This window comes from Bos mutus, chromosome 10 (assembly GCF_027580195.1).
Source record: "Bos mutus isolate GX-2022 chromosome 10, NWIPB_WYAK_1.1, whole genome shotgun sequence".
NCBI lineage: Eukaryota > Metazoa > Chordata > Mammalia > Artiodactyla > Bovidae > Bos > Bos mutus.
The window spans coordinates 4,271,649-4,283,971 of record NC_091626.1 but is presented as its reverse complement, the minus strand read 5'-3'; the positions used below and the strand labels follow the sequence as shown (position 1 = coordinate 4,283,971).

At 41.6% G+C, this 12,323-nt stretch overlaps 1 protein-coding gene across 2 annotated transcripts in view; it reads right to left on the bottom strand.

Moving 5' to 3' along the window:
* AP3S1 (adaptor related protein complex 3 subunit sigma 1) overlaps nucleotides 1-12,208 on the bottom strand; it is a 76,759-nt gene extending 64,551 nt beyond the window's left edge. The window contains exon 1 of one of the 2 annotated variants that reach the window (XM_070377204.1): nucleotides 12,016-12,208. In XM_070377204.1, the coding sequence (XP_070233305.1) occupies nucleotides 12,016-12,084 (69 nt within the window). In that variant the 5' untranslated portion in view covers nucleotides 12,085-12,208. The remainder of the gene's footprint in view (nucleotides 1-12,015) is intronic. The other variant, XM_070377203.1, reaches the window with a different exon arrangement.
* Between the last annotated feature and the right edge of the window lie 115 nt (nucleotides 12,209-12,323).

Below are 12,323 nucleotides of genomic sequence, written 5' to 3'. Positions count from 1 at the left end.
TTGTAAAAATGACTTTAAAAAATTTCCCCTAGCATTTGTTAGGCCATACTTTGTAATTGATTTCAGCTATGTACATGGAATAGCTTAGATTGAAATGCCAGGTATATGTATTGACTTCAGTGTATGACCCTTAATTGTTAAGCTATGAAATTAAAACTGTGTTTAACTGGCAGTCAGACAAAGAAATTAATGTAGAGAAGTGTTGGTCTGTATGTAGTAAGTGGGATTCATTGTGATGCTTCTGCATTTATTCTATTGCCTCAACTGTACTTGAAGATGGCATGCTGTATAATTTAATTTAGCCTGTGGTATCAGTGATAGAAATGATACCTTTGTAAAGAAGGGGTTTATCATAATATGCTGCTTATTGAGGGCTTGCACTTGTAGAATTGCATTCCCTTCTTTTGCTGTGCCATCTTCTATTAACATAGCTATTGGTCCTGGTTACTTTTTTTGCCCCCCGCCCCCCCACCTTTGGACCACAGTAAGCCTTAGAGTAGTGACTTCTGGAGCAGGGAAACTTAGAGGTTAGAGTGATGAGACCTTTACATGGAGAAGTAATTTGCATGTATGAGATAGGAAGGTGTTTTTGTAGGTATGTTATAGGCTTACTTTAAACCATTTAACTTATGCTCCAGAGTAACTGTAATTTAATGTTGGTAGTATAGCAGATTATAATGAATAGCTTTAATTGTATGTTTAAAGTCATATGTTCACAAGCTTAAATCTGGTATCAGAATTTAAGCAATTCTTGAAATGTATGAATGTCTCTTTAATATACTGATTACAAAGCATGAAAAAAAAAATAAATAAAAAATAAAAAAACCTTATTCAAAATAAAAGTCCACAGCAGAAGACTGGTTAAATTAATTATGATATATGATTCAATAAACTATTATATAGTCATTAAAAAATCATTTTCTGGATATGATACCAAAAGCACAGGAGAAAAAAAAAAAGATGGACCTTACCAAAAGCAAAAATTTTGTGCATCAAAAGACACTATCCTTTGAAAAGGGATACCACTCCTTGGGTGAATAAGCAACTCACTGATTGGGAGAAAATATCTGCAAATCATGTATCTGATAAGAAGCAACTCAACAACAAAGAAACCAAATAGCCTGATTATAAAATGGGCAAAGTACTTAGATATTTCTCCAAAGAAGATATACAAACGATCAGTAAACACACGAAACGACGCTCAACATCACTAGTTAACAGGGAAGTGTAACCTAACACCCAGGTTCACAGCAGCGTTATTCACAATAGTCAAAAAGTGGAACCCAAGCATCCATTAATAGACAAATGGACAAATAATGCATGGCACGTGCATATATACATATTATTCAGCCTTGAAAAAGAAGGAAAAGTTGACACATGCAATAACACTGTTAAATCTTTGAAGACACCATGCCAAGTGAAGGGCTTCCCAGGTGGCACTAGTGGTAAAGAGCCCATCTACCAATGCAGGAAAAATAAGAAACACAGGTTCAATCCCTGGGTCAGGAAGATCCCATGGAGGAGGTCATGGCAACCAACTCCAGTATTCTTGCCTGGAGCATCCCATGGACAAAGGAGCCTGGCAGGCTACAGTCCATGGGGTCGCAAAGAGTCAGACATGACTGAAGCGACCTAGCACGCATGCATACCACATGCCTGCCAAGTGAAAGAGGCCAGTCATGAAAGGACAAACATTTCGAGATTTCTCTTTCATGAGATTTTTAACCAAATTCATTGAGACAGAAAGTAGAATGGTGGTCGCCAGTGGCTTTCCAGAGGGAAGGGGACAATGGGGGGTTAAGTGTTTAACAGTGTACGAAGTTTCAAGTGGGGAAGATGAAGAAGTTCTGCAGACGGATGGTAGTGATGGTTACACAACACTTAATGCCACAGAGCTATATACTTAAAATGGTAAATCTGTTACAAATGTTTTATCACCATAAAAATCATTTTAGAACAATCACACTAAGAATTACCAGTGACAGGTAATGGCAGAGTACATGTGCGGTGGGATGAACTCGCAGTCTTTCCCACTTAACTGGCGAGCACACAGTCATCAAAACAAAACAGTGGGTCTGACACCGATCAAGAGCCCTTTGCTCCTGGCTAACAAAGAGAACAGCGACTGACAGCCATGGATTCCTGCATTGGGAGGCTCCAAGCAAAGCAGAAAAGATGGAAATGCTTCCTGGCACGATAACAGAGCTGGTCTAGTAGGCATCACAGAGATTTTGCTCATCTATAATTAAGGCTGTGAGATGTCTGAGAAAGATAAATACTTTTCTTCTTGAGCTGTGTTACTTCACAGGTTACTTAGGAAATGAAACCAGCTTGATCACTGGTCTCATTAATATAGAGGCTGCACAGAATTGAGCGCTCACTTTTACCTTCATTTGCTGGGCGAGCTCTCCTACCTCTCCAAACCAGGTAGAGAAGAAAATAATTGAGCAGAGGGGAGCATCACTACCTCTCCTGCAGAGGCGAGAGGCAGTGTTCAACCATGCAAAATACAAGTGGGATTCAAGGAGAAACGCCTCTTCCTGTGGAGAGCACGACAGGGATGATGTCATCTGACTGAAAGACTCGAAGAAGAGAAGGCGCGGTTTGACACAGGCATGAGTCCCTCTCTCTCTCTCTCACTTCATCTCCGGTCACTCTTCCCTGCGATCACTCCGCTTGCCTTCTCGCTATTCCTCCACACCAACTGTGGACCCGTCTGAGGGATCCTACACCTCTTTCTGCCTGAAACGTTCTTTCCTGAGTTTTTCTCAAACACTCCCTCATCTCATACAGTTCATCTTCTCTAACATCAGGTTTGTAAAGAGTCTTTCCTTGATGATTTTATTTAAGATAGCTTCTCCCCATCATTCTTTATCCCCCTACATGGCTTCATTTTTTTTTCACAGACTAATCACACAGTTTGACATAATTCATTTATCGTTTATTTGTCGTCACTGGAAAGTATTAATAAACCCATAGGGCAGGGAGGCTGTCAGTCTTACTCATTACAATATTACCAGAGCTTAGAACAGGGGCATACAAAACAACAAATAAACATGTGTTGAAGGAATATGGGCAGGGGAGAAGAGAAAGGAGAGTGCAATGGGCAGGTCAGATAGTATCCCAAAAGGACACTCTTACTTTCAAAGGACTAAGCCTGGAAGTGTCTCCCCTTGGAGTCTTAAGAATTTAACACCTGATAGCTAGAATGTTGGCCTTTACTCCTCTTACACAGCTTGAGAGTTTCCTGACCCTTTAGCAAAGAAAGCTGAAAATCTGTATTGCAGTTCAGATGAGTTGGTGAGAGGAAGGCTGACAGGGCCAGAATTGCCTTGGCTTAGCAGCAGCAGTGAAAAAATCAGTAACCCAAAAGTACAAAGACAATTTCAAGTGCTAAAGAAGGAATCCCTTGACTTTATCACAAAAATTAGCAAAGATTTCCTTTCAGAATCAAAAAAAGGGAAGGGCCCTGATACACTCAGGTTATTCACGTAAGTTCAATTCTATGGGGGGAGGGAGGAAGATATATATGGAGGAAAAAATACATGCAAGTTATTAAAATACAATTAACATACATTATGCATTTTTAAATATTTAATAATCAAACAGCTAGACATGAGATGGTTGGATAGGATCACCAACTCAATGAACATGAATCTGACCAAACACTGGGAGATAGCGAAGGACAAGGAAGCCTGGTGTGCTGCAGTCCATGGGATTGCAAAGAGGTGGACATGACTTAGTGACACGACATTAACAGCCAGACATTAAAATATTTGGTTATCTTAAAGCCACAAGTGTTCCATAAATCCAATGACAGCTTCAACACATTCTTTGTGTTATTAGTGTCTAAAAGGGATATACTCTTCATTGGGATATTCTAGAGAAAAAATTTAAGAAGACATAGAGAAGAAGTACATTAAATAGCAACAGTTATCTATGGGTGGTGAAATCAAGGATGACCTTAGTGATCGTAATACTTACATATTTTTCATGTAATCACAATAAATTTACTTAAAAATTAAAACAATAAATAATTTAGCAATCAGCTTAACCAAAGAAATATAATACTGCCACCTGATACAAGGCCTTTTTCTGTTCTGAAAGGCAGAGGAGTGGACTATAATTTTTCCCCCAAACCAAAAATCACTGTGATGGTGAACATTTTATTTCTTCCTTTCAACACAATTGGCAACAGGTTTATTAATCTTAATTTTTTAAAAAGCAAGTCTTTAAGCATACTACCTACGAAAATTGTGATTATATTCGGATTTGAATTTTTCAATATTCCACTGGTATAAGGAATACCTTGAACTAAGTACTAAGTATGATTTTTTGTGTCACGTGTTCAGAACCACATAGTACCAAGAACTAGTCTTGACAGTAACATCCTCAGAAACAATCTAAAATTACTGAGAAGGGGGCTTCCCTGGAGGTCCAGTGGTTACGAATCTGCTTTGCAATGCAAGGGACACGGGTTTGACCCCTAGTCCAGGAGCTCCCACATGCTGCACAGCAACTAAGCCCACGTGCCACAATGACTGGGCCAGGGCTCTAGAGCCCGGGAGCCGCAACTGCTGAGCCCACTCCTGCAGCTACTGAAGCCCCTGTGCCTCGAGCCTGTGCTCCTCAACAGAAGACGCCATGCAACGAGAAGCCAGCACACCACAGCAAAGGGAAGCTCCGCTTGCCACAACTAGGGAAAGCCTGTCTTTGGCAATGAAGACCCTCCAACCAGAAAATAAAATAAATCTTTAAAAAAAAATAAAATAAAATTACAGAGAAGAAGAAAATATCTATTCAAAAGAAATAACATGAGCCCTTATGATTATACAGTGGAAGTGAGAAATAGATTTAAGGGCCTAGATCTGATAGATACAGTGCCTGATGAACTATGGAATGAGGTTCGTGACATTGTACGGGAGACAGGGATCAAGACCATCCCCATGGAAAAGAAATGCAAAAAAGCAAAATGGCTGTCTGGGGAGGGCTTACAAATAGCTGTAAAAAGAAGTGAAAAGCAAAGGAGAAAAGGAAAGATATAAGCGTTTGAATGCAGAGTTCCAAAGAATAGCAAGAATAGATAAGAAAGCCTTCCTCAGCGATCAATGCAAAGAAATAGAGGAAAACAACAGAATGGGAAAGACTAGAGATCTCTTCAAGAAAATTAGAGATACCAAGGGAACATTTCATGCAAAGATGGGCTCAATAAAGAACAGAAGTGGTATGGACCTAACAGAAGCAGAAGATATTAAGAAGAGATGGCAAGAATACACAGAAGAATTGTACAAAAAAGATCTTCCTGACCCAGATAATCACGATGGTGTGATCACTGACCTAGAGCCAGACATCCTGGAATGTGAAGTCAAGTGGGCCTTAGAAAGTATCACTACGAACAAAGCTAGTGGAGGTGATGGAATTCCAGTTGAGCTCTTTCAAATCCTGAAAGATGATGCTGTGAAAGTGCTGCACTCAATATGCCAGCAAATGTGGAAAACTCAGCAGTGGCCACAGGACTGGAAAAGGTCAGTTTTCATTCCAATCCCAAAGAAAGGCAATGCCAAAGAATGCTCAAACTACCGCACAATTGCACTCATCTCACACTAGTAAAGTAATGCTCAAAATTCTCCCAGCCAGGCTTCAGCAATATGTGAACCGTGAACTTCCTGATGTTCAAGCTGCTTTTAGAAAAGGCAGAGGAACCAGAGATCAAATTTCCAACATCTGCTGGATCATCGAAAAAGAGAGTTCCAGAAAAACATCTATTTCTGCTTTATTGACTATGCCAAAGCCTTTGACTGTGTGGACACAATAAACTGTGGAAAATTCTGAAAGAGATGGGAATACCAGACCACCTGACCTGCCTTTAGAGAAATCTGTATGCAGGTCAGGAAGCAACAGTTAGAACTGGACATGGAACAACAGACTGGTTCCAAATAGGAAAAGGAGTACGTCAAGGCTGTATATTGTCACCCTGCTTATTTAACTTATATGCAGAGTACATCATGAGAAACACTGGGCTGGAAGAAGCACAAGATGGAATCAAGATTGCTGGGAGAAGTATCAATAACCTCAGAGATACAGATGACACCACCCTTATGGCAGAAAAGTGAAGAGGAACTAAAAAACCTCTTGATGAAAGTGAAAGTGGACAGTGAAAAAGTTGGCTTAAAGCTCAACATTCAGAAAATGAAGATCATGGCATCTGGTCCCATCACTTCATGGGAAATAGATGGGGAAACAAAGGTCCGTCTAGTCAAGGCTATGGTTTTTCCAGTGGTCATGTATGGATGTGAGAGTTGGACTGTGAAGAAGGCTGAGTGCCAAGAATTGATGCCTTTGAACTGTGGTGTTGGAGAAGACTCTTGAAGAGTCCCTTGGACTGCAAGGAGATCCAACCAGTCCATTCTGAAGGAGATCAGCCCTGGGATTTCTTTGGAAGGAATGATGCTAAACCTGAAACTCCAGTACTTTGGCGCCTCATGCAAAGAGTTGACTCATTGGAAAAGACTCTGATGCTGGGAGGGATTGGGAGCAGGAGGAGAAGGGGACGACAGAGGATGAGATGGCTGGATGGCATCACTGACTCGATGGACGTGAGTCTGGGTGAACTCCGGGAGCTGGTGATGGACAGGGAGGCCTGGCATGCTGCGACTCATGGAGTTGCAAAGAGTCGGACACGACTGAGCAACTGAACTGAACTGAACCGAACTAATGAAGAGAGAATAGTGGATACTTTTTTGCCTACCCACATCCACTCCTCTCTTCCATTTTTCCAACAGAATACCAATTTTCTTCATATTTCCACCCTCATCCTCAGCTGTAAGTGAAAGTGTGAAAGTCGCTCAGTCGTGTCTGACTCTTTGTGACCACATGGACTATACACTTCATAGAATTCTCCAGGCCAGAATACTGGAGTGGGTAGTCTTTCTCTTCTCCAGGGGATCTTCCCAACCCAGGGATTGAACCCAGGTCTCCTGCATTGCAGGCGGCTTCTTTACCAGCTGAACCACAAGGGAAGCCTGAGCTGTAAGGGTGGATCCCAGTTACTCTAACCAGACTGGGTAGAACCACCCAGACTGAAGGGAAAGATATAGTCTAGGATTATAGGAACAGATCTCTCTCTCCTTGTTGATTTTATTAATTAAAACTGATTTCAAGGAGGAAATCAACCTTTGGATATCAACTTTGTAAAGTGCAGGGCAGAGAAAGAGAAAGAAACTGGATTTATAGTGAAGTCACTGATTTGCTGAATCAAATAATTTTGGAGTTTGTCTATTAGTCTGCATTTCCTATTCTGTATCCTAACAAAGTTCCTTTTAAAGCAAATTGGAGTCAGGTTACATAAAACTCAATTTGTATAGCCAAAAGTGTCCTAACTCATGTGGAAGGAAATAAAATAATTTTGAATTATCTTGTTAACAAAACAGTCAAATACTATGTGTTAATATGTGATAATACCTAAATTTAAACTTAGAATTGTTGACATACAATCATAAAAATAAGTTTAACTATCCCACTTGCCACAATGTCTTAATAGCTGCAAAAAAAGACATCAGTCAACACCAATGCATCTTTCTCAAAGAAATTTTTGAAAGAAAAATAGTTATATATACTTATACTTTATATTTTTTATGTAAACAAATTCAAAAAAAGGAAAGAACAATATAAGCATTCTATCTAGGGCTTTCATTTAGTTGAAAAACAACTTAATAATCAGATATAGTTTATAAGAATGTTGAGACAACTCATGTATGTAATAGTTTGAAAACTTTCCTGTTTGTACTTTGTGTACACCCTTATAAATACACAATTGCTTAAATCTGTAGACACAATTACAATAATTCATATAAAAGGAAAACACTTTTATTTTATTACAGATATTCACCAAAGGATATGCCATGGTGCATTAATAACATGAGAATCATAACCCAAGGGTTTTTTTCCTTGCTTGATGGCTATATAAAATATATATATGGCTTATGAAATATAAATCTCTTTAGTGATTTACAGTAATATACAAATATTGCCAGGCAAATATTAAAACACTAAAGTTTACTGTTGCCAAGTCGCTGTGGCTAAATGTCAATTAAAGAAGTAGAGCAAGAAAAACATTTGAATTTCTGCAGTCAAGTTCAAGGATGTGCTTGCGTGCTAAGTTGCTTCAGTCGTGTCTGACTCTTTGCAACCCTATGGACTGTAGCCTGCCAGGTTCCTCTGTCCATGGAATTCTCTAGGCAAAAATACTGGAGTGGGTTGCCATGCCCTCCTCCAGGGGATGTTCCTGACCCAGGGAGAGAAGCCGCATCTCTTACGTCTCCTTCATTGGCAGGTAGGTTCTTTTATCACTAGCGACATCTGGGAAGCCCAGTTCAAGAATACAGGAGGGAAAAACAAAAGTGAATGAATTCTGAGTCCACTTTTTAAATCTTACATGTCTGATTCTAGCAGAATGAACCAAAAACATCAGTTTAGAAAACCGAGGGTGACTTTATATGTCCCATACATTGAACAGCAGGTTGGAGGCACCATCAAATCTAAATATTTATTACAGCAAGAACTGGAAATCTGTACTATTAAAGGGTAAATACAAACTGTTGTATCATAAGGGAGAATAAATGAGAAATAGAAATTCAATGCAGTAAGGGAAACTGGTTGGCATGGTTAAACAGTTTTCAAACTCTTCAGTGTCAAATCATTATTGCTGGACTCAAAGCTCAGCATCCTATCAGAGTACAGGAATGATACCCAAACCACATCCCTAGATATCCCTCAATAAATTAAGCTCAAAACTGTCAATGTTATTGGATATGTACTTCTTAAAGCCTCTTTCAACTAAAAACCAAAACAGCTGCAGTAACAGCTGTTTCCTCATTACTTCCGTCCTAAAGACATGGATTCTTAAAACTTTCAGTTAATAAAAAGACTAAATTTTAGAGTTGGAAGGAATAAGAAATACAGAGTTCTTTATATTTAAGGCTTAATGTTGATTGCAGAGGGTAACACTGCTACTGCGGCTAAGTCACTTCAGTCGTGTCCGACTCTGTGCGACCGCATAGACGTCAGTCTACCAGGCTCCCCCGTCCTTGGGATTCTCCAGGCAAGAACACTGGAGTGGGTTGCCAAATCTGTTTAAAACCTGATACCTTCCATTAAGGAATGTATAGGATGCACCAAGGAATTATGCAATCTGAAACAGAATAGTATACCATCATAAAATAAAAACAAAATCCTAAGAACCAAGAGGAATCTTTAAGCAAGACAAAAAGGCTTCAACGGATGCTTAAGTGATGAGGTACACCTGGAACCTGGGCATCTGGCAATGGTAGGGAAGGACACCGCAGGCAGTGAGAATAGAATAAACTCTGCTGCCCCCACACACAGGCCTTGCTTCCTCCTTCTGCAGACAGTCTGTTCTTGCCATGCTAGTCCTGGTGTTCTTCCAACAGGACACGTTCTTCCATTCCCTCCTTAGGACCTTTGCACCTACTTCTCCCTTTGCCTGGAAAGAATTTCCCCCAGATAATTGCAACGCTGCCTTTCTCACCTCTTCCAAGTCTTTGCTCAAGTATCACCATCTCAGCAGAAACTTATCTGACTATTCTATTTTAAAGTGCCACCTTTGCATTCCCTATCACCCTTCCCTGCTTTATTTTTCCCACAGCACCTATTACTATCTGGCATGGTATATATTCTACTTATTAGCTTTGTCTATGTCCCAGCTGAAAAAGCATAAGTTATCTGTTTGTTCACCTCCAAATTTTAAAACACTGCCTGCACACGGTAGGCATGAAATCAGTATTTGTTGACAAACTGACTGATGGAATAAAAACTGAATAAATGAACTGATTGAATGAAAAGGATTTCTGCTGTCAAATGGCAAGCAAATACACAAATAATCTCAAATTATTCCTGAATGACAAAAATAAATAAAAAGCTGGCAAAACTCGAGTTATGAAAGAGTAGTAACATTTCCTGGCATCCCCCACTTCCTCATGTTCAGTGACCACTAGATTCTTCTTTTACATCTCTTAGCAACCTACTCCCAGCCACACCAGTCATTTAGCAATGGACATGAGTTTGAGCAAATTCCGCGAGATAGTAAAGGACAGGAAAACCTGGAGTGCTGCAGTTCACAGGGTCGCAAAGAGTCAGACATTTCTTCACGACTGAACAACAAAATGACACCAGAGCTGCCACTGTTCCACGTTAACCTTACTGCTACCTCCTGAGTAAAGGTTAAAGATATTTCTGTTGCCAGCATTGGACAAGAGAAAAGAGGTATTTCTGCATTTCAAATTCGACACATTTTTCTGCACATAGTTAAAGTCTACACTACAGGAGTAGTTACACTGATGCTATGGATTAGCCACAAAACCTTCTACTTTGAATAGCGCTTAATTATTAAGTGGAGATATGGAGAAACACATGTTAAAATTCTGTTTCACAACTGGAACATACTGTTTCTACACTGCAAATGGATGGCAGAACAAAATGGCTCAAAGAAAGATACCTTCAGGAAAGGCTAGCACAACAATGTATTTAAGGCAAATGGGTAACAATGTAAAATCAAGGGGATTTTTTCCATTCAGAAAAATCAACTAGAATTTTATCCTGGATTAAAGAATGATGTAGAATTCTTAAACGTATTAGGATGGAAATTATACTACACTAAAATGAAACAGGAGTAGTAGAAAATATTCTTTTCTACTTATCGCCAGCAAAAGCAAAATCACTTACGGATATGAGAAATGAGCTCAAGATTTCTCACTTCAACTAACACCTCCACAAAGACTGCATTATCATTTCAGGCAAAGTGAAATTGTCACATTTAATTTTTAAAGGCAGGAATGACTTCCATCTGGGATTTATCTGCATAAAAGTGTTAGCCGTGGCACAGTTTTAATATTTAATTGAAAGTTCATTTTCTGGCTCTAAGCAAAATGTCCAATACAAAGTTATATACAACAATAAATAATGCAACAATAAACAAGAGTCATATGTCCACATTAATCCTATCACTGAGAGCCTAATTTTGTGTTTCCACAGTGGTAAATTTTGCCCTCAGATAGGCACACTGGTCTGTAACCCTCCATCAAACAGTGATAAATTACTTGTAAATTACTACCGTAAAACCTGCGTTTTCCCACAATATTTACACTTCTGAAAGAGTTGAACAAATATTACTATTCTCTGTAAGCAGAAGAAAAACTATAAATTAGGGCAAACTCCCTTACGTAGAAAAATGACAAACCAGTCGCTGAAATGGTCACTTTCAGGTATAGCATCACCGTTCTACTTGATCAAACAATCCTCGCCAGTTAATGCAGGAGTAAATAAAATACAGCCGCTAGGGGAAAAGCCACAGAGAAACGTTAGGTCCTCACTTATCTTTGTCGTTAAAAAGGAGACACCGGAAAGTCACACTGAGCACTCGATCACGTATGGTAACCTACGGGAGAGACTACAGAGCGTGCAGGTCTCTCCAAACGCAGGAAGCCAAAGTTCCTGCGCGACAAGAGGATTACAGCGAAAAAAAAAACAAACCACTAGCCCATCTGTCCACACAGGAGAAGAGGAAGAAGTCAGGCAGGAAAGGCTGGGAGTCGGGGAGGTGGGGCTGCCAGACCAACCGGCTCTAACAGTCTCCCTCGGCTGCTAACAGGAGCGGGCTGCAAACCCAGGTGGGCTGCAAACCCCGCGCGCTCAGGTGGGCTGCAGCCGCCGGACCCGCTTCGGCCCCGCACCGGGAAGTCTCCAGGGCCTCGCCCGCACAGCCGGGAAGCCACCCAGCCCACAGACAAGCGGAGGAGCCGCCTGAGAAAAGCCACGTCGGAGGAAGGGAGCGCGGCGGGAGGTGGGCACCCGGCACACCCACCCGGAGGCTGACAGCCAGGAGCGCGCGGCGGCCGGGGCGCCAGAAGGGCCGCGACGCGCCTGAGGGGGTCGCCCGGAGGGCGCTGCCGGCCGCCAACGACTCCCCCCTCGCCCGGATCGGCGGCGGCGGGCACTCACGTAGGGCTGGTAGAACTTGGAGAGCCGCGGCTTCCCGTGGTTGTTAAAGATGAGGATCGCCTTGATCATGGCTGAGCCGGGCGGACCGGGTGGGAGCTGGGGGCCAGGGCGGGGGCGGGCGCGCGAGCCTCGCCTCCGGATCTCGCCGGCTGTCCTTCCCCACCCGCCCCCTCCCGCACACGCGCGCGCGCGCGCCCCCGAGATTCGGGGCGGGGCTTGCACGGGGCGGGGCTTGGGTGGGGTTGGCACGGAGGGAAGCGGAAATAGCTCCAGGACCGGGGCGCGGAGCTGAGGGGCGCGTGCGCACT